Genomic DNA, 22,525 nt, shown 5'->3' on the forward strand with positions numbered 1-22,525 from the left:
CCTCTTTCTTACCTATAAGGCATTTAAACACCAACCACTGTGGCATTTGCACCTGCCACCTACTGTTCTCTGTTTTTATGAGACAGGATCTCACTAGATGGCTCTGATTGTTCTGGAACTCAAAATATAGCCCAGTGTGGACTTGAACATTCAGTGATTTTCCTGCCTCAGCCTCCTGATGGTAATCCACTTCTATGCTACCACACTCAGCTGACTTCTATTATAGGGGAAATATTTGCAGTGGGAGACTGTCTGAGAGGCAGGAGAGATGGCTAAGACCATGATGTAACATCAACAACAGGTTTAACAGCAAGTACCTTTTACCTGATAAAACATCTTGTCAGCCATGGGTTAAAACAGAAGTGAGTCCTGAGACTTAGAGAGATCATCAGTTAAGAGCACTGGCTGCTCTTCAGAGTACTTGGATTTTAAAGGACCTGATTTTGGTTCCCAGCACCCACGTGTCAGTTCCAGTTCTGGGGGATATGATACCCTGTTTTTCACAGGCATGAGGTGCATATACATACATGCTGGCAAAAATTCACATGAAATAAAAATAAAATCTTAAAAGAAATGAGTCCCAACAGGGAGGAAGAAAAAGTAAATCCTTTGCTTAGGTTGTTTCATGAGCACATGTTTTGCCTTAAAATGGAAGCATTCTGAAAATAAGCACAAGAGGTTTGCAGGCAGATTTTTGGTGTGGAGCATGGGTCTCCCCAACCCCAAGATGTGCTTTTCAGGTATCACTTCTGTGAAGTAGCTGTAGAGAGAGATTCGCATGAGGAAACAGGCCTAGGAAATGTGAGGCAAGGATGGGTTTTCACCCATCATGTCAATGCTAAGTGTGGAAGTGATTCCAGATAGGGATCTGAGAACAGAGGGAATGAACAATAGAGGTAGAATTCTGCGGGGCATGGTTGCTCTTCCTGTAATCCTAACATCAGAGGCAGGAGCAAGATGCTCACTGAAAGTTAGAGGCTACCGTGGTCTACACAGGGCTACATTGTGAGGCTCGGAGATCAAGTTAGAGGGAGGGGCCATAACTCCATGGCAGAGCCACAGTCAGGCAAAGGCAGTGTAGGTCCTTACCTCAATTGGCAAAAGATTTGGAGAACTTGCGAGTTTGGTTTAAGATGCTATCAACTCAGGTTACTTAGTTGTTAATGTCCAGTATGCTTAGCGTGTACATTAATGTACTGCCCCTCCTCCCTGTCAGTTACAGAGTCTCACTGTGTAGCTCAGCTGGCCTGGAACTTAATGTATAGACCAGGCTGGCCTCAAAATTAACATAGATCTTCCTGCTTTTTGTTTCCAAAATGCTAGGATTAAAGACATGTAACACAACACCAAAAATAATAGCTTATTTATTTATTTATTTTTGGTTTTTCAAGACAGGGTTTCTCTGTGTAGCTTTGTACCTTTCCTGGAACTCACTTTGTAGACCAGGCTAGCCTCGAACTCACAGAGATCCACTTGGCTCTGCCTCCCAAGTGCTGGGATTAAAGGCATGCACCACCACCGCCCCAGCTACATGCAATCTTTAGTGACAATTTCTCTCTCTTTTTATTTGTTTGTTTGTTTGTTTGTTTGTTTTTAAGGATTTATTTATTATGTATACAGAAGGGGGTGCCAGATCTCATTACAGATGGTTGTGAGCCACCATGTGGTTGCTGGGAATTGAACTCAGGACCTCTGGAAGAACAGTCAGTGCTCTTAACCTCTGAGCCATCTCTCCAGCCCCTCTTTTTTTATTAATAGAAATAATTTTTTTTTACATTTATTTATTGTGTTTGGGGTGGGGTGTGCATGTGTCACAGCACTGGTGGGAGATCAGAGGACAACTTGAGGGAGTCCATTTTCTCCCATAGCCAATCACCTCATTTTCTTACATAATGCAGGATTGCCATCCCAGGGATGGTACTGTTCACATCAATTATTAATCCAGAAAATGCCCACAGACTTGCCTATAGGCCCTGCGGTGGGGACAGCTCCTTAAGTAAGTAAGCTCCTCACTTCCTAAATGACTGGCTTCTGTCATCTTAGCAAAAAACTCACTGGCACACTGACTGACATGATGTAGGAGGCAGTGGCCAGATTCAGCACTCAGAGACTTCCCCTGCCAGCTCTCAGGAGGCAAATTGCCTGCTGTTATTTTTTTAAAGATTGTAGAGCACTTCATTTATTCTGCGAAGGCTCTTTATCAATAAACAACAGTGTCATGTGGACTAGATTTCCACCTTGTGGACTCCTTTCATGGGGGAAAAAAATCCATTTTTTGGTTTGGTTTGGCTTTGGCTTTTTGAGGCCAGATCGTGTTGTGTAGCTCAAGTTGGCCTTGAAGTAAGGCTAAAAGAATTTATGACAGTGGACTAGCAAGAGGGTTCATTGAATTAAAAAAAAAAAAAAAAAAAAAGCATTTGCCGGGCTGGAGAGATGGCTCAGCCGTTAAAGGCTAGGCTCACAACCAAAAAAAAAAACATTTGCCACCAAGCCTAATGACCGGATTTCAATTCCTGGGACCCATAAGGTAGAAGGAGAGAACCAACTTCTGCAAATTTTCCTAACTTCCACATCCACACTATGGCACACACACAATAAATAAATAAGTAGCTAAATAATAAGACACTAAGCCAGGTATGGTGACATGCCATTAACCTAACCATTGGGAGGTGGTAGCAGCAGGAGGACAGGAGTTCTGGGTCAGCCTAGACTATATGAGACTCAATATCAAACAAAATTAATAAGACAGCCATTGAAAGTCCACCCACTCTCTAGACAAAACCTTGTCCCAATTCTGAGTCGAGGGTGAATCTAAATCTTTTCAAGGGAGTCAGAGAGATGGCTCAGCACTTCCCAGTTCGGTTTCCAAAATCCATGTGGATAACTCCGGGAGATCCAATACTCTTTTCTGGTCTCAGACGGGCACCCTTGCACACATGCATACACACACATAGACAAAACACACAAAGTAAATGTAAATTTTTTTTTTAATTTAAGATTTATTTATTATGTATACAGTGTTCTGCCTGCACGTATGCCTGCAGGCCAGAAGAGGCACCAGATCTCATTACAGTTGGTTGTGAGCCACCGTGTGGGTGCTGAGAATTGAACTCAGGACCTCTGGAAGAGCAGCGAGTGCTCTTAACCTCTGAGCCATCTCTCCAGTAAATGTAAATCTTTAAACTGGTTTTAAAACCACAAAAGAGGGCTGGAGAGATGGTTCAGCAGTTAAGAACACTGGTTGGACTCGGCTTCAATTTCTAGCAACCACATGGCAGCTCACAACTGTCTCTAACTCCAAGATCTGACACCCTCACACAGACATACATGCAGGCAAAACACCAATACAAATGACGTAAAAGTAACTAGGTTATTTATTTAAAAAACAAAACAGCCCTGTCTCAAAAAACAAAAAAGAGGAAATGGAGAAAGAATTTAATCAAAAGCAGTTGAAGTGTTAATGTTAAATACTGTAAATAGCCATTTGTTCCCACACAAAACTACTTGTGCATTCTCTACAGTGTAAAACTTGAGAGTGTTGGCTGTAGAAGGTTCTTATGTCCTCTCCCTGTTGAGTTAGCTTTTCAACCAAGTGTCACTTGCTTCGATTTGTTATAGCTAGAGAGCTTCTCTCTGGGTCCCACCAAGCCCGGCAGTCCCGTAGCCCACTTACAAAATAAAAACAGACACTTATATTTTTTAAACTGCTCGGCCATTAGTAGCTCAGGCCTACCATTGTCTAGCTCTTACACTTATACTCAGCCCATTTCTGCTATTCTATATGTCGTCACATGTTCCGTGGCTTTATCTGTTGCCTTTACATGCTGTTCCCTGGACGGCAGGCTGGCATCTCCTCCAGACTTCCAGGTGCCATCCTCTCCTCTCTGTTTGTCCCGCCTATCCTATACTTACTGCCTGGCTACTAGCCAATCGGCGTTTTATTTATTCACAACATACAGGACATCCCACAGCAATTTGTCATGAATATGCACACACACTCTAGTGGGGCCGGAATGATGGTGGTAGATGTGCACCATTGTGCACATCATGTTTAGTTTTCTAAGAGAGTGTTGTTGTTTATTTTTGGTTTTTGTTTTTCTTCAATACAGGGTCCCTCTGTATTGTATCCCTTGGCTAGCCTGGAACTTAATTTATAGGCAGGCTGGTCTTGAACTCACAGAGATCCACCTGCCTCTGCCTCCTGAGTAAAAAGGGTCTTTAAACTGGGCTAGCCTCAAACTCATAATCCTCAGTGCTATGGTTCTGGTATGTACTCCAATTATATTTTAATATTTGGGTAATTTTATACATTGATACACACAATTCACACATAATAAAAGAAGCCTGTATTTGAGGTCTAAATCCTGTGACTACTAGTATCTGTTGAGTTCAGTAAACTAGCTCCTAATTCAGGGAAGAACTGCTCTGTGTAGTCTTCTGACCTCTGTGCACTTGTTGGCTCCTTACAGGAGACTCCCATGCTCACCAAGATAGAGAAACAGAAGCGCAAAGAGGAGGAGGAGGAGCGGCAACTCCTGCTGGCAGTGCAGAAGAAGGAGCAGGAGCAGATGCTGAAAGAGGAGAGGAAGCGGGAACTGGAGGAAAAGGTCAAGGCAGTGGAAGGTATGTAGAGGCTCCAGGCTGAGAGCAAGCCACTTGGCAATCAAGGCCAGATCATCCTTTATCTCAGCTGTTTCGGACTTTTCTGTTTCGATGTCTTATAATTGTATTCTGTTATGTTTGTTCATCTGAAGTCAGTTTTGCTCCCTTTACATCCTGTCCAAAGACACTTGTAGTTGTACTTCTCTGTGTGTTTATTATATCTTGCTTTTTATTTAGATCTCTGCTGTGTCCTACACATCTTTATATATCATTTTAAACAGGTACTAAGACATTGGCACCTGCTTTCATAGGTGCTTAAGAAAGGTTTTTGTTTGGGTGTTTTGTTTTATTGTTTTTGACAGGGTTGCATGTAGCTCAGGCTGACATTGAACTCATTTTGAACAATTTTCCTGCTAAAGTTACTAAAATTACAAAGTGCTAAAATTACAGATGGGCAGCACTACTCCCAGATTATGTGATACTGTGTGCCCAGGACTTCTCTACATGTTAAGCAAGCAGTCTATCAGCTGAACTACATCTCTACCCCAGATTTTTCTTGAATATGGCATGTTGGAGTAGTTTTCTTAGACTCAGACTCCAGCCTTGGTATAGTAAGGTTTTCTTCTGTCAATACCTTTTTTCCCCTTTAATTTGTTTGAGACAGGGTCTCTCTGTGTAGCCAGAGCTGGTATGGACATCATAATGTAGACCAGACTGGCCTTGGGTTCACAGAGATCCACTTGCCTTTGCCTTTCAAGTTCTTGTTTATAGTTTTAAAAGCAAAGGATAACAGCTTTAGTTGCCTTCTTAAATAGCAGTAGTATGTTTTGGTTTTTCGAGACAGGGTTTCTCTGTAGCTTTGGAGCCTCTCCTGGAACTCACTCTGTAGACCAGGCTGGCCTCGAACTCACAGAGATCCACCTGCCTCTGCCTCGCGCCACCACCGCCTAGCCTTTTTTTTTTTTTAAGATTAACAGTACTTATGTTACAAGATATTTCTCTTTGTGTCTCTGTTTCTCCCTTCTCTCCTTCTCTGACATAGTCTCATTATGTGGCCCAGGTTAACCTAGAATTTGCAACAACCCTATTGCCTCAGCCTGCCATAGGTGTGAATAACCAACCACACCCAGCTGAGACACTTCTTCAAAGTGACATTTTTTTTATGCACCCATTCTGTTCTAGGCATTGTTCTAGGGATATGGTAATGAACAAGTAGGTTACTCCCTTTGTGGAAGTTATAAATAAATATTGTATTGAGTGCTTAGAAGAAAGTGGATTCGTGTAATCCTAGCACTTGGAAGAATCAGACAGGATAATCAAGAGGTCAAGTCTTGTAGCAAGGTTGAGGCTAATCTGTTACATGAAACCCTGTCTCAGAAAAACAAAGCAAAAAGAGTTTAATGATTGAAGTGCCGTTGAACTGGAATTATCACAGATTCTGCCTGATGTGGCACTTGAATAAAGTTAATGAGGTTGCTGTCTGTGTAACTGATGGTGGGCTCACAGAAGGCCCAGGGAGCAGCAAGTGCAAATGCTCACCTGAACTGTGTTTGTGTCTTTGGGGTATTAGATCGAGCTAAGAGGAGAAAGCTCAGGGAAGAGCGGGCATGGCTGCTGGCTCAAGGCAAGGAGCTACCCCCAGAACTTTCCCATTTGGACCCAAATTCTCCTATGAGGGAAGAAAAGAAGACCAAGGACCTGTGAGTATTTATAACAGCAGCATTGCACCTGCCACGCTAGTAAGCACTTCCCCCTGAAAGCGCTTGCTGCTGAGCCTGATGACCTGAGCTGGATCCCTGGGACCCACCTGGTAGAGGGAGAAAACTGATTCTTACAATTGTCCTTTGACCCCCACACACGGGCCATGATGCACTCGTGAGTTGCACACACACAGTAAAGAAGTATAAATTTTTAAAAGCATTGCTCTAGGTGGCTCTTTTAGATTTCTCTTGCTGGAGTTTGATTCCCAGCGCCCATGTGGCAACTCACAAGTGCCTTTTGCTCCAGGGTTCTGAAGCCTCTGGCCTCTGAGTGCATCTACACTAGTGTGACTGACTGGTGGTGCACTCCTTTAGTCTCAGCTCTCAGAAAGCAGAGTTCAAGGACAGCCAGGGCAACACAGAGAAACCTTGTCTCAAAAACAAAACAAATAAAATACAATTCTTAGTTTTAGAAAAGTACTTCTCTCATTTATTTCTTGTAACAGGCCTATGTAGGAGGCCATGAACTCACCATTTTAATGTTTAAAAAAAAAAAACAAAACAAAACATAGTGATGGGTGTGGTGGTGTACACTTTAATTTCAGCACTCAGGAGGCAGAGTTCCTGGCCAGACTGGCTTAGATAGGGCATTCCAGGACAGCTAGGGTTTGTCTCAAAAAATTGAAAAGAAAAACTAAGCTGCAGCAGAATCTTGTAGCACGAATCTTAAATACCTTACTAATAAAACAAACCTGGAGCCAGGTATTAAGGTGAATGCTGGAAGATCAGAGAAGCAGAACAAGCCACAGCCACCTCACCTCCCAATTCCTCAGCTGATCCTGTTTCCTCAGACTAGAAGCCTCTGAGTCCTCATCCAAATGGATCTCAGCTGAACTGCTGCTAAAAGCCTAAAAGCTTAACCAGGTTCCTCGTCCTCATGTCTTAAATACATTTTTGCTTCCTGCCATCACTTCCTGGGATTAAAGGCTCTTGTTACCACACCTAGCTGTTTCTAATGTGGCTTTGAACTCACAGAGATCCAGACAGATTTCTGCCTCTGGAATGCTAGGATTCAAGGTGTGTGTGCCACCATTTTCTGACCTCTGTACCTAGTGGCTGTTCTGTTCTCTGACTCCAGATAAGTTTATTAGGGTACACAATAGTTCGAAGAATACAATATCACCACAGAATCTGGAATTTGAGTTAGCCTGGACTATATAATGATACTCTGTCTTTATAAAAATAAATAAATAAAAGTTCCGGTTAGTAATCACAAGTCATAATAAAGTTGTGAATCATTTAGGCCAACTCTTCATTTCATAGCTGGGGAATCTGGTCCTCTTTTTGTTCCCGTTATCATTTCCATCCTCAGGTTGTCTCAGTGAGTAGGTCAGTGTTGGACTTACCTCAAGGGCCTAGATACCACCCTGCTCAGTCTGCTTGGTGGTCAGGTTAACTAATGTCTTGTCTTGTGCTTCACAGCTTTGAGCTGGATGACGATTTCACTGCCATGTATAAAGGTTAGTTATTGTTCTCAGCTGTTGTATTCCTGATGATCATCTTTTCATAGGAACATGTCAGTTATGCTCTCTTCTTTGGCTTTCAGTTCTAGATGTGGTGAAGGCTCACAAGGATTCCTGGCCTTTCTTGGAACCTGTGGATGAATCTTATGCCCCAAACTATTACCAGATTATTAAGGTATCTTTGAAAATGTACTTAAGCATGTGTATCTTGCTGGGTTTTATAGTGATCATTTTTCTATCATAGTGGCCAAGGGCCTGTTTTGGCTCACAGTTCAAAGGGTAGAGTCCATGGTAGCAGGCAGCTCTGGTTTCAGTGCTAGAGGCTTGTTCACGTCTGGTGGCCAACCAGAACTTAGGGCCTGAACTAGCGCAGGGTACAGCGCATAAGACCCAGCCCACAGTGGCCCACTCCCTCCAAGTAGGCCCAACTCCAAAAGGTTCCACAGCCTCATAAAGCAGACCACTAGCTGGAAGACCAGCTAATCAAACTCAAGGATCTGTGAAGTCAGTTCATGTCCAAACTGTAACATTATTGGGTGTTTATTTATTTTTCCCTTGCTTTTATGTCCTCTTTAAAATCAGTACTGCTGAATGGGCGGACACAAACAAACACACAACACATTGTTAGGTTTGGTTATTTTAAGACAGGGTACAGCCTGGCAGTGGTGGCACACGCCTGTAATCCCAGCACTTGGGAGGCAGAGGCAGGTGGATCTCTGTGAGTTCAAGGCCAGCCTGGTCTACAGAGCTACTCCAGGACAGGCTCCAAAGCTACAGAGAAACCCTGTCTCAAAAAACAAACAAACCAAAAAAAAAAAAAAAGACAGGGTACCATGTCTCCTCGGCTAGTCTGAAACTTGATATGTAGACCAGGCTGGGCTCAAACTCAGAAAGATTTGCCTGCCTCTGCCTCCTGAGTGCTGGGATTAAAGGTGTGTGCCAATACTCTCAGCTATACCAAGTTTTGAGAAGTTAAAATGCCAGGATTCCTTTTTCTCCTAGAAACTGATTTAGGGATGGTGTGTAGCTTCTTGGTTTTGTGTTGTTTTGAGACAAGGTATTGCTCTGTTTGTTACCAAGCCTGGCCTGGAACTGAGTATGCAGCACAGACTACCCTCAAACTTGGGTCAGTTCTTTCTCCTGACTTGTAGTGCTGAGATTAAAGGCATTGTGTCCTTCATGGCATGTTTTAATTAAAGTGATATATGTCCTATTTTAGATCCCCATGGACATTTCAAGCATGGAGAAGAAATTAAATGGAGGTTTATATTGTACCAAGGAGGAATTTGTAAATGACATGAAGACCATGTTCAGGAATTGTCGGAAATACAATGGGGACAGCAGTGGTAGGTGGACGCGTGTCTTCTGCGCTGGTTACAGTGGGATGAAACGCTCTAAACACGTACATCTTCCTTCTGACTTCACTCTTGTTTTCTGTTTTCAGATAGTCTCTGTAGCCCAAGCTTACCTTGGATTTTTTTTTAAGTGTTTTAAGCACAGTAGCTTTCCTTATTATTGTCAGTAATTGTCTTTTGTGTCTAGTAAAATATGTACCTGGAGATCAGTCCTCATGTCTTCTTCTAGAGTATACCAAGATGTCTGATAACTTAGAGCGGTGTTTTCATCGGGCCATGACAAAGCATTTCCCTGGTGAAGATGGAGACACAGATGAAGAATTTTGGATCAGAGAGGATGAAAAACGGGAAAAAAGAAGGAGTCGGGCTGGTCGAAGTAGTGGAAGCCATGTTTGGACCCGCTCTAGAGATTCAGAAGGGCCCAGCCGGAAGCAGCCACCAGTGGAGAATGGAGGAAAATCATTGCCCCCTGCACGCCGAGCTGCCTCCTCAGGGGATGATCAGAGTAACAGTTCAGTACAGCTCCCTCCAGAGGTGGGCACATCAAATGGCCAAGGCTTTTCCCGCCCCCTGCACTGTAGCAGAGTGCCTAGCCAGGCACCCCCTTTAAACCAGATGGTAAGAAAAAACTCACCTCCTCTAGTATTGTCTCCAAGCAAGTCTATGTAGGAATCTAAGAGCTAGTAACTTGTATGGTCTTCAGATATCCCTAGAGCAGTGGTTCTCAACCTTCCTAATGCTGCAGTTCTTCAATACAGTTCCTCATGTTGAGAACCGCTGCCATAGATGGATTATTTTGGTTTTGATCTTGGAGACAGGGTCTCTTTTTTAGCAAATGATGACTTCAGACTTGGCTGTTGTAATGGAGGCTGAGGCTGGCCTTGAACTACTGGTGGTCTTGTCTACCTCACAAATGAGATGGTTTTCCTCATACATACTCTATCTCTCATGGTCCCTGTTTTCTCTTGGTCCTTTGAATCATGTATTCTCAAAGTGGGCAAAACTTAGGATCAGAAAGGCCTGATTTTATGGTTCTTACAGTATTCCTGGCTACTCTGGAAGGCTGTTTGAGACCAGCCTTGGGTCGCATAGTGAGACCCCAGTCTCAAAAAGAAAAGCAGAAGACATAAAGCACAGAAGCACAGTCAGTATATGGGCTACATATTGTGTCTGAAACATTGAGATTTCTTTATGAGGAACTGGGCCAGTAGCTCAGTCCGTAGAGTGCTTGCATAGCATGGATGAGGTCTTGTGATTGATCCCCAGCCCAGCATAATAATGGGAGTGGTGGTGCCAGCCTGTACCATGGGCACCAAGCTAGGGCTCTTACGCCATTAAACTTACTCAACCTCTTCTCTGCTGAAAAGTCTGTTCCACTAGATGAATGGTCTTTCCAGCACTTAAGAGATGGAGAAAGCAGGACCAGAAGTTCAAGGTTGTCCTCTGGTGGTACACAGCCAGTTTGAGACCAGCCTGGCTTCATGAAATCTCAAAAATGTATAAATAAACTACTGTTTTAGGATGTGGTTGGATCCAGAATGCTTAAAATGGCTCTATTTGTGGCGAGGAAGGTGATTTTTTTTTTTTTTTTTTTTTTTTAAAGAGAAAAGCAGTCTTCTTCCTGGAAAGAGAAGCTGCTTTTGAGATTAGAGGTATTCGTGGCGACAGGGTTGTGTCAGTGTGAGTCCTTAGGAAACCCTGCCCTCTGTGATGACTCTCTTTCCTCATCCACCTTTCTGCCTTATTCACTGCCTCCAGAGGCCAGCAGTACCAGGAACATTTGGCCCTCTTCAAGGATCAGATCCCACCAATTTATATGGCTCTTCTCGAGTCCCAGAGGTGCCCCCAGGAGATTCCTTGCAGCACCCACCCTTTGCTATACAGGTAAGCAGTCCGCAAAAAGACAGCTGGGAAAGTTTTGCAGGCATGATTGAGAGATAGTCTTTCCTCACATTAAATGTACTTCAACCTCTTCTCTACTAAAACAGTAGTTGCAAACTACTTTCCAGTTCTGTCTTCTTCTGTGAGTGTGGTTAATGCTGCTTCTTACCTTTTTTATTGCCAGGCTCCAGTTGGAATAAGTAACCACCGAGGAACCCGGCTCAGTGCTCCTAAAGAAAAGATGTGCGGGGGACTAACACACCTTTCCAATATGGGATCTCAGCCCCCCTCCTTGCAGCTTGGGCAGATGAATTGTCCCAGTCAAGATGGAAACATATATCCACAAGCTCCATTCCAGGCAGGATTTATTCCTTCTAGGCATGGTGGGACTCCAGCCCGACCCCCAGACTTCCCTGAAAGCTCAGAAATTCCTCCCAGTCACATTTATCATTCATACAAGTACCTGAATCGAGTACACCCTGCTGTCTGGAATGGGAACCATGGTGCTACAAACTCAGGACATTTGGGGCCAGATGAGAAGCCCCACCTGGGGCCAGGACCCTCTCACCACCCTCATACCCTTGGTCATGTGATGGATGCCCGAGTGATGAGACCACCTATCCCACCAAATCAGTGGACTAAACAGTCAAGCTTTCTACCTCATGGAGTTCCTTCCTCGGGGTATATGCAACCACCCTGTAAGTCTGCTGGACATCGGTTGCAGCCACCTCCAGCTCCAGCACCAAGTCCTCTGTTTGGAGGACCCTCCCAGGCCCTCCGGGGAGTGCAAGGAGGGGAGTCCATGATGGACAGTCCTGAAATGATCGCCATGCAACAGCTCTCCTCCCGAGTCTGTCCCCCGGGTGTGCCTTACCACCCCCGCCAGCCCACTCCTCCCCAGTTACCTGCTCCCTTTCCTCAGGCAGCTCATTCAGCATCAGTGTGTGCGTCAGCCCCCAAGCCTGCTTTGGACAGCCCTGGGAGCACACAGGATATCAGCGACACACAAGAGCCTGAGAATGACCGAGGTAATCTACAGTGTCTTTTTCCCCGACTTTTGTGTATCAATTCAACAGTAATCTTCATACAGAATATGAAGACACTTATAAAGTGATACCAAGCCTCTCCCATAAACTACTCAAGTTTGAGATTATTGAAGCCCATTAGGTCTAGAGGTATCAAGAGCGTAGTTAATGATTATACAACCAAAAGGCACTTATATGTGAGACAGACACTCCTTAGGAACTTCTTTGAGACGGGATCGCTGACTCTGGCTGTCTTGGAACTTTGTAGGCTTGTAGGCTGGCTTCAAACTCACAGAGATCCCCCTGGCTCCACCTCCCAGTGTTGGAATCAAAGGTGGTGCTACCATACCCAGCCTCTTTTTGGACCTTTTTTATTTAAGCTCATTTAATTAGAACATGCCTTTGCACACGCTTTTACCAATTGTTTGTTTTTAATTGGGGAGTGGGGGACCTCGTAGGGAGTTAGTTTTCTCCTACTGTGAGTCCATGGGCTGCACTCATGTCCTCAGGCTTGGCAGCGGGTGCCCTTCCTGGATGAGCCATCTTGGTTGCCCTAGTCTGATCTCTTGCTGTACTTCAAACTCCTGATGCCCTCATACCTCCGTCTCCAAGTGCTGGGATCATGTACCACCATGCCCAGTAGTCTGTGTATGTGTGTGTGTCTGTGTCTCTGTGTAAGGTGCTTTGTTTGGAGTTTAAGGATAATTTTATAGTTTAAAAGAAAACCCACAGGACAGCCTAGCTTTAAAACCTCAGCTGCTGCCCAAACGAGGAGAATGGAGGAGAGAAGAAAAACCCCATGTCATTTAAGTTGGCATGGAAATCAGACACATGGCAACAAGCTGCAATTCATCAGGGAGGGAGGCTTTAGAGAAAGAGTAAGGAACCCCTAAATATTGGGGAGAGAGGAGTATTAAGAAAAGCTTGCTTAGAAAAAAGAGTTGAAGGCGGGGGGCGACATGTACACCATTAATCCCAGTACCACCCAGCGAAACCCTGTCTTTTTGTTTGTTTGGTTTGGGTGTTTGTTTTTTTGAGGCAGGATTTCTCTGTGTAGCTTTGGAGCCTATCCTGGAACTCAATCTGTAGACCACACTGGTCTGCCTGCCTCTGCCTCCTGAGTGCTGGGATTAAAGGCATGTGCCACCACCTCCTGGCTGAGAAACCCTGTCTTTAAAAAGAAGAAAGGGGGCTGGAGAGATGGCTCAGAGGTTAAGAGCACAGGCTGCTCTTCCAGAGGTCCTGAGTTCAATTCCCAGCAACCACATGGTGGCTCACAACCATCTGCAATGAGATCTGGCTCCCTCTTCTGGTCTGCAGGCATACACTCAGACAGAACCCTGTATACATAATAAATAAATAAACTTTTTTAAAAAGAAAAGAAAAAGAGATAAAAGAAAAAAGTTAAACCTTTTTGAATAACTCAGAAAATCTAGCAGACTGGCAGCCCTGCATGGCTGTTGTCCCTAAGCCTCTGCCCACTATTTGTTTACAGTTGCTGTTGAGAAAGTGTAGAGCTAGGGAGAGCAACAGCGTATTCTTTGTGCAGTTTATGTGTAACTTGTGAGCCTTTGTCACTATATGTGCTCTGTGTATGTGCAGGAGCCTATAGAGGCCAAAAGGGCATCAGATTACTTGGCGCAGAAGTTAACAGGTTGCCGTCTGGGTGCGAGGAACTGAATCCAGATCCTCTGCAAAGCAGTAAACTCTCTGACCCTGAACCATCTTTCCAGTCTCAGCATTGTGTTCTTAACTGCTGGCCCTCATTATGAAATGTTTTCCATGTCTTAATTATTTCTGTCTGTCTTGAATACATAACAGTGAATTCTAGTAAAGGTTGAAGCAGTTTCTCAGTAGTAATGCTCTTTAAAGGCCAGAAAGATAAAACTGAAGGAGAGAAAATCTTTTCTTGCTTACTTGTATGTCCAATATTTGAACTTCTATAGAAGGTGATGAAAATTCTATGTGAAATTGATACTAGATCTGTAACTCAGACTTAAATCATTTCAGCAACTGATTGACTGTTTTGTTCTCCTTCCCAGCAGAGCCTTTGCCTAGGCTTGAAGAGAAAACAGCAAGCGTTTGTGCTTCAGAGGGGGTGTACCTCAAACAGCTACCTCACCAGACACCTCCCCTGCAAGCCAACTGTACCAGGCAAAGTTCACCACAAGAAAGGGAAACAGAGGGCTCGGAACTCAAAAATGATGCTTCAGAAACTGCAGACAATTACAAAACATCGAAGAGCAAGAACTCCTGGCCTTTGGACAGTAGCTACACCAGCCCAACTGTGCAAGGTTGTTTGAGAGACCTCTCTGTAGTGGCAGACAGAGGGACTCTACCTGAAAATGGGGTTGTTGATGAAACGTCTCCTTGTAGGTCAGAAGGGAAGGGCCTTGGTGGCAGTGGTTCAGAAAAGCCACTCTGCCCCAGGGGTAAAACATTGCAGGAAACCATGCCATGTACAGGACAGAATACGACTACACCTCCTTCTGCAGACCCCAATTTGATGACAGGCACTATAAATCAGTTTTCTCCCTTGTACATGCCTGGCCTAGAATACTCTAATTCAGCTACACATTACCATATGAATCCAGGTCTGCAAGGCTTGGGCTCCATGATGGGGGGAAAGTCCCCAGGATCACATCCTCAGCCCTTCTCTCCCAGGGGCTTCCAGCCTAACAGTCCCCATCCTGGACTCTTTCCCCAGTATCGCCCCCAGCAGGGAATGAGGTATGCCTACCAGGCATCTTCTCAGCCCTCATACCACCCCTATCAGCGGACTCCTTATTACACATGTCCACAGGGCTTTTCTGATTGGCAGAGATCTCTCCCTTCCCAGAAAAGCCCAAGTGAACCCCCAGGGAGTCACCCCGCACGCCCTCTCTTCTCAGATAAGAATGCCTTGTCTAGTCTGCAAGGCTGTGAGACACTCACTGCTGCCTTAACGTCTCCAACTCAAATGGATGCAGTGGCTGCTAAAGTTGTCCCATCTGACGGACAGAATCCTGGTCCAGAGGAAGAAAAGCTGGATGAATCTGTGGAGAGGCCAGAGAGTCCCAAAGAATTTCTAGATCTGGACAACCATAATGCAGCTACCAAGCGGCAGAGCTCACTGTCTACGAATGACTATCTTTATGGAACTCCACCTCCACCTCTGAGTTCAGGAATGACTTTTGGCTCACCTGCTTTCCCACCCCACAGTGTGATGCTGCAGACAGGGTCTCCTTATACTCCTCAGCGTCCAGCCAGTCACTTTCAACCCAGAGCATACCCATCTCCTGTAGCTGCCCATCCACCTCCCCATCCAGTGGCCACCCAGCCGAATGGCCTCTCTCCAGAGGGCCCCCTCTACCGCTGTCAGGAAGAGGGCATAGGTCACTTTCAGGCTGCAATGATGGAACAGGCTGGCACTGGAAGCGGAATAAGAGGCCCTTTCCAAGAAGTGCACAGACCATCAGGGTAAGGTTGCTTTGTGTTTCTCTGAAAAAAGTAACAGTGGCTTTTAAAAATTAAGATAATTGTCCGAGACCAAGAAACAGATGTGAATTATGACTTCATAGAGACTAGGTCATAGTTTTGTCTTTGCCGGTTTCTTCCCCTCGTGAAGATGAATCAGCATTTGCACTGGTTTTTGTTTGTGGTGGTAGATAACTAACTCCGGAACTTCCATTCTCTGTGAACTAGTATTTAAATTATTAGATTGTATTGTTGCATTGTTTATTTTTAAAAATAGAAAAGCCTGTTGGGGGTTGGGGGGTGGGTTGGGAGTTTGAAACAAGGGCTCCCAGTGTAGCCCATGAGAGCCTCAAATTCTCTGGAACCATCCTGCTTCAGCCTCTTAAGAACTGGGATTACAGGTGTACACCATCATGCCTGGCCTGTCAGGAAAGGTGTTGATATTACATACTTAATAACTACAGTTTGAAAGCTGTGGGCACTGGGGCTGGGGATTTAGCTCAGTGGTAGAGTGCTTAAGGCCCTGGGTTCAGTCCTCGGCTCTGGAGGAGGAAAAAAAGCTGTGGGCAGAGTGCTCAGCATTGCCGCCCAGTTGACCCGACATTGGCCAGGGAAAAGAGGGTCTGCCTTAAGCCTGAATGTGTGTGGTTAAGTCGCTCTTACCTCCTCCCTCCCTGTTATTGGATTAAAAAAAGTGAAAGGGGTCAAATGATATCTATCTATTTATGGGGTTTTTTTTTGAGACAGGGTTTCCCTGTAGCGTTGGAGCCAGTTCTGAACATATATATATATATAATATACACATACCTATACAGAGCTGAGTGGTGGTGGTGGCGGCGGCAGTGGCGGTGCACACCTTTAATCCCAGCACTCAGGAGGCAAAGGCAGGCAGATAACTGTAAGTTCGAGGCCAGCCTGGTCTACAAATCGAGTTTAGGACAGGTTCCAAAACTACACAGAAACCCTGTCTCGGGGGGGAAAAAAAGGCTGGTGTGACCCTGCCACTGCCATCCCACTTAACATCAAAAGCTCTCCTCATCTGTTACTCTTGTGATTGTTTTTGTGTGCTTGTTTGAGACAGGATTTTGCTCAGTAGCCTGGTCTGGCCTGAAACTCAAGTCTTCTTGTCTCAGCCTCTTTGGTGCTGGGATTTCCAGGTGTATGCCACAGTCACTTACTCTCACATTTCACATTTTTGCCTATAAGTTGGGGGGTTGGGCATTGTAGTTGTTGTTTTGTTTGTTTTTATGTTGTGGGGTCTTTTTTTTTTTTTTCAGACAGTATCCCTCTGTGTAGTTCTGGCTGTCTGGAACTCTCAGTGTAGACCATAGTGGCCTCTGAATTCACAAAGGTCCGATTGCCTCTGCCTTCCAGAAGCTGAGAATAAAGGAGTGTGCCACCACCCCAGCTTGTTTTTTGTTTTTGAGGCAGAATGTTAGTATGTAACTGTGGCCTTAGAACTCCAGGTCCACCATTTGCTGCCTCCCAGTGCACCAGCACTCTGCCTACTGATTCTGTACATCTCGGAGTAACTGTCTGTGTGTTGTTGTTTTTCTTTGCCTTTTCTTAAACCCACCAGAGCTTCCATTGCAGCCATAAATACCTTAGCATGTATCACCTGAGCCTCAGGACACTGCCCTGCAGCATAGTCTCAAAGTGGAAGTACCACACTGAGGGAGAAGCACTAGACCCATCACTATTCAGTCTAGGCTCAGTGTTTATTTAATTTAGTTATGTTTAATCTCTGTACTAATCTTTAATATCTTTGTCTTGTCCTCCAAAGAGTGTTCCCAATGTTGGTTCATTGGCCTCTGTATTTAGGCTGTAGTGTACTTGGCTTGGGTGCTTGCTGCATCACCCCAGGAAGCATGTTATTCCATTCTGTCCCAGTATTGATGATTATAAATTTAGCAACTGGCTAATTCCAGCAGTGTCTTTGTGGCTCAAGTATCTGTTCTCCTAGTTGGTCCTCATTAACACTTACCTGTTCCTTTCTTCTGGCTGTAGAATGCACATGCATCCAATCCAGTCACAGTCCTTATTCCCAAAGACCCCGGCACCTGCAGCATCACCGGAACCGTTGCCACCACATAAGCCCCCAGCACTTCCTCTGGATCAGGTAAGAAGTACTAAGAACTAGAGAATTTCTAGCTCTTGCAGGTGTAAGGATAAATGCAGAATGGGTAACTTGAGCCCCAGGGTACTTCAGAGTTCAGGTTTCTAGGTGTTGGGATATTTGCTTAGACTATACTATACTATGAAGCCCAAAATGCTGCAGAATGTGACTTTTCTTTTACAGTTATATCTAAGCTTTAAAAGTTTTTTATTTCAGTGGTGTGTGGTGGCCCGTGCCTTTAACCCAGCACTTGGGAAGCCGAGGCAGACAAATCTTTGAGTTTGAGGCCAGCCTGGTCTACAGAGAGAGTTATAGTCATGAGCTTCAACCTGTACCTGACCGCATTATTCTGAGAATAGGAGTTGTTGTTTTTATTAGGGATTGAACAGTTTTATTGTTCATGGGTTTTTATGATGCTGGAGAGTCCAGCCCAGGGGATCATGGATCCTGGCTGAGTGCTCTGATTACCCCTGAGTTACACATGGTGAGGGGGGGTTGGGAGGGGTTGGGTTGGTGGTTTTTGTGGCAAATTCACTTATGTGCCTTTAAACTTCTGGTCCTCTTGCCTATATCTCCCAAGTGCTAGGTTTATAAATGCACAACTACGCTGAATATTTTAATTTATCAGCCAGTTGATGTAATTTAATATTGTTACTTTCAGAGCTAGTCCAAGGAGGAGATAACCCCAAGGAAATGGAGAGCTGCACATGAAGACGTACAGGCCTTGGAGGATTTGGAGGAGTGCTGCGGGTCTCTGTTCTGCCATCCTGTTCCAGCTCTTCTCTGAAGCCTAGCGTCCTCCGAGCTTGAGCTCCTGGCCTGTAGATGCACACTCTGGAGATGGCTGGCACAGGCCCATGGCTGGGGTCACCTGCACAGCGGACACACTTAGCAAGACCAAGTGTACCTGGAGTTCTTGCTGGCTTCTCCAAATCTCAAGACTCGTTCAGGGAAAAATCACTCTAAACTTGGGTGGAGGGTACATGTAAGGATGGAGTGGTGCTTTTAAACTTTCATGAGCAGCTAATCTCAGGTATATGTTTAGGAAGGGACTACTTGTAGTATTAATGTTTTTGCAGCTGGGTCCAGTTTACAGAATTTTCATGTTTCTTTCTTTTTTTTTTTTTTTTTTTTTGGTGAATGTAATGTATATAGAGTGGGACAGTCAGCAGCAGGTGGGCACATGGAGGCGCTGGGAATCCTTCCCAGCTGTGGCTGGCACACAGTACTGGAGTAGTCTGTCTATGTATAGTCAGGTCACACTGAATGCTTGTGGGGCTTGGAAAAGAGACCTGAAAGGTCTCAGTTTGTGCGTGTCACTAATGTGTTTTCCAGCCAGCCTCAGAGACGACTCACTGCATCTGTGTTTCTCAGCGTTCATTCTCAGTTTGGTGGCAGGTGCTGTCTTGCGGCCTACTGGGTGTTTCAGAGAAGACAGGCTGCTCTCACTCTGGTGTCCCAAGTTCTGGATTCGGGAAAGCACGTCCCTTCCTGATTTTTCCACCAGCTCTACCAGATAGTTGTAAACCAGGAATTTGGGCTCACTAGAGTGTTTTACTTATTAGAAGATAAAGTGGCTTCTTGATGGGCCTGTTTGGCCTGTGGTCTAGAAGGCATCACATAACGCTTTCTAGCACAAATTGTGTTTTGTGAAAGTGACGACTCAGGTCTGTTATAAATGTTAGTCTCAATAAAGAAATTGCACAGGTTTGAAGAAGGAAAATATATCCTATAGATTTACATTTGAATTTAGGACTATTTCAGTATGTATAGTTTTTATTCAGTTTAGAGAATCATAGTAGACTAAGTCATTGATTTAAAGTAGCTGTCAAGGGCTAGTTCTTGGAAATTATTTGTTGTGTCTGTGTTAGGAAACAATTTTACAGTATTAAATTACATTACTATGGATTTAGAAGTGAATTACACTGGATTCTCCCTGCTTTAGCCCTCTGTATTTTATTTTAGCTGAGATATCACCAAAGTTAGGACCTATGTTTAAATTTTTTAATATCCCACACAGAATAAACCAAGGGAACTACCCTGGCCCTGGAGTTGCAAATCTCTGTAAAAGAATATAATCTTACAGTATGCTTTGGGGTAGTAGAGATCTCCATAAAATACCAATCCAATCTAGATTCTTGTAAGTTTAGGTGTGGGAGTGGTCAATGGGAGATTTCCCTCCAGTCCCAGCATCCTCAGTAATTGCAGAATAGTCTGCCAAATATGTGAGGTGGGAAGGGAAAGAAATTGGAAACATCCACGTTGTAGAGATAATTGGACCATAGATACCTACTCACAAATGATGGAAATGACGGCTTACTAACCTGCTGGTGGTGCTGACCCATGCAGTGTCTCCCAAGTATGGCACATACAGGCAATTTTCTTTTCAACAAACTTGTTTTAATTGGTGTTTCCAAATCAACTGAATCAGAAGTCTAACACCCACATGGTGTTATTAGAAGAATAAAGAAGTCCGATCTGTTAGGTAGCTCTTGGCTGCTGTTGAGCTAATAGGAGCCAGCTTAGTCTTAGGACTATGTCTGCCACTGTAGCACAGGCCTGTCACTTCTCACGAGGAATGCTACAGCCTTCAGGCCTCTGGGTCACTAAGCTGAGTGCACTCTGTTTCCACCTCACCCTCTTTTCCTGTGTCTAAAAAGCTGTGAACAATATTGGGGAACAAGGAATTGGCAAATTCCTTTATCCCTTGGTTTATTGAGGAAATTAAATAGAAAATTGAACTACTGTATTAAGTTCTAACACTGTGAGAATTTGGTGGTGTGCCTAGTGCTTACAGGACCTAGTCCTGTAAGTTCCTCCTCTGGTCTGGCCCCAACTTTTATTAGTCTTGGAGGTGCTAGGTCCCCTGAAGCAACCAGAACACAGTGGTGCACTTCTGTGAGCCCCTGGCCCACTCCTTCAGACAAGAGCTTTTGCTTGCGCCCTTCTCCCAGAACTTCTCTTTCAGATGCAGATAACCTCATTTTCAGTCTTCATAGGAAACGGGGTTGTGTGAGATTAATAGTTAGAATGTAGTGTGTAAGGGTAGCTTTAAAAATTCACTTTGGATTCGGACCTGTGACCTTGTCAGTATGCTGACTCCCTGGTCCCCAGTGACATAGCTGTGCATGATTGGAAGCACTCTTTGATTTAGTGGTAGACTATCAACTTAGTCATAACTTAGAAACCTTAGGGCCTAAAAGAAATAAAAGATTGAGAAATAAAAGAGCCTTTTAGAAGGTTTAGGGTGTATGTCTTTGTCTCCTAACCCTAGCCCTGCTGTTAAATCTGTTAAAAAAAAAAAAGAAAAAAAAATTAGCAGGAGTAATTATTGGCTAAAATTCCTTCTTTAAAAGAATGTGAAGAATAGGAGAAAATATGCAGGGTTCTTGTTCATGTAACTTTCCATCCAATCTTAAAAATAAAGGGACAGAGCCACTCTGCCTTCTGAGCAAGATTGGTTTTGGGTCTTCTGGTAGTACACCTGACTGAGCCTGTGGTAGTTCACGCTGAGCCCAGACCCCAGGCCAGCTGCTCTCAAAAGATAAACCTCATGCTAGTCCTTACATTAAACTGTCGATGGAAAACGTGTAGTCTCCACCCCTAAGCTCAAGCGAATTTCAACTTGAAATGTCAGTTACTCTAGGTTCCTCCTGACTGAACATCTGGTGTTCTTGCCCAGTGGCATTTCCTTGCTGTGTGGTTGGTATGTATGTTCTCCTGGCATCAAAAGGTGTGCATGTTAACTGCAGCCTTGAACACACAGCCATCCCGGTGCAGTTCCCACCAAATCTGCCACCAACAAGGCTTCAAGTCAGAGCGCTTGGTCAACCTTTTTCAATGAATGTTCAAATCTATAAATGATACACTGCTCTTAAAACCTAATTTAGGGGGCTGGGGATGTAGGTCTGTAGCAGAACACTTGCCTGGCATGTGCAGGGCCCTGTGTTGCGTCCCTAGAACTGCAAAGTGAAACAGACGTAAGGGAGGTTTGGTGCTGTGGGTCTGTAACCCCAACTCTGGAAAGGCTGGGGCTGGAGGACCTCAAGTTCAAGCTTGCCTGGGCAACTTAGTAAGACGCTGTCTCAGAAGTGAGAAGAAGGGTGGGGCTTAGCTCAGTGTTAGAGCTTCCTGCAGCATACGTCAGGCCCTGTCTTCAGTCCCTAGTCTCTCTCTCTCTCTCTCTCTCTCTCTCTCTCTCTCTCTCTCTCTCTCACACACACACACACACACACACACACACACACACACACACACACACACACTTGAAATTCCATGGGAAGTCTTCATATAAAGTCCTAAACCCAAGGACAATTGTCAAAATCTTCACCTGTTTCGGATAACCTCATTTGGTCTTCTAGAATTCTTTCAGTTCACTTCTTGGACAGATTCCTTATATGCTTAACCCTGTTGTAAAAGTTCCCTTCTATGTATCAGTGAGTGTTCAGTTCTGAGGGTTTCTGGAATGCGGGTACCTCTTGTCCACAGCTATGGCAAAGATACTAGCATTTGGGTATACTGTGCAGAGACAGCCCCTGCACGCGCCGCTTGCGGGGGCCTCCCCCTCCCCCCCAATTTACAGCACTGATTTCGTACAAATGTGAGCCAAGCATAGTGGTTCAGGCCTTTAATCCCAGCAGGCAGAGGCAGACAGATCTCTTGAGTTCAAGGCCTGCTTGGTCTAGCTCCAGGCCAGCCAAAGCTATGTAGAGACCCTATCCAAAAGAACAAACACCCTAAGAAATGTATGAATGTGATGAATGTGGTAAACACTTGGTGGTGAGAAGGCACTGGCCTACCTTTTTTTTTTGTTTGTTTGGTGCACTGGACTCTAGCCTTGGGAGCTGAGGTAGACCTTCCCATTGAG

The 22,525-nt window shown here is 44.6% G+C and overlaps 1 protein-coding gene across 3 annotated transcripts in view; it reads left to right on the plus strand.

Moving 5' to 3' along the window:
* Positions 1-18,753, plus strand: part of LOC118579152 (cat eye syndrome critical region protein 2 homolog) — a 108,157-nt gene extending 89,404 nt beyond the window's left edge. For 2 of the 3 annotated variants that reach the window (XM_036180262.1, XM_036180265.1), the window contains 11 exons: positions 4,470-4,623; positions 6,173-6,302; positions 7,785-7,822; positions 7,909-8,000; positions 9,045-9,171; positions 9,410-9,798; positions 10,939-11,064; positions 11,246-12,089; positions 14,129-15,545; positions 17,550-17,661; positions 18,320-18,753. In XM_036180262.1, coding sequence (XP_036036155.1) covers positions 4,470-4,623; positions 6,173-6,302; positions 7,785-7,822; positions 7,909-8,000; positions 9,045-9,171; positions 9,410-9,798; positions 10,939-11,064; positions 11,246-12,089; positions 14,129-15,545; positions 17,550-17,661; positions 18,320-18,325 — 3,435 coding nt within the window. In that variant the 3' untranslated portion in view covers positions 18,326-18,753. The remainder of the gene's footprint in view (positions 1-4,469; positions 4,624-6,172; positions 6,303-7,784; positions 7,823-7,908; positions 8,001-9,044; positions 9,172-9,409; positions 9,799-10,938; positions 11,065-11,245; positions 12,090-14,128; positions 15,546-17,549; positions 17,662-18,319) is intronic. The other variant, XM_036180263.1, reaches the window with a different exon arrangement.
* Positions 18,754-22,525: the final 3,772 nt, after the last annotated feature.

This window comes from Onychomys torridus, chromosome 3 (genome assembly GCF_903995425.1).
Source record: "Onychomys torridus chromosome 3, mOncTor1.1, whole genome shotgun sequence".
NCBI lineage: Eukaryota > Metazoa > Chordata > Mammalia > Rodentia > Cricetidae > Onychomys > Onychomys torridus.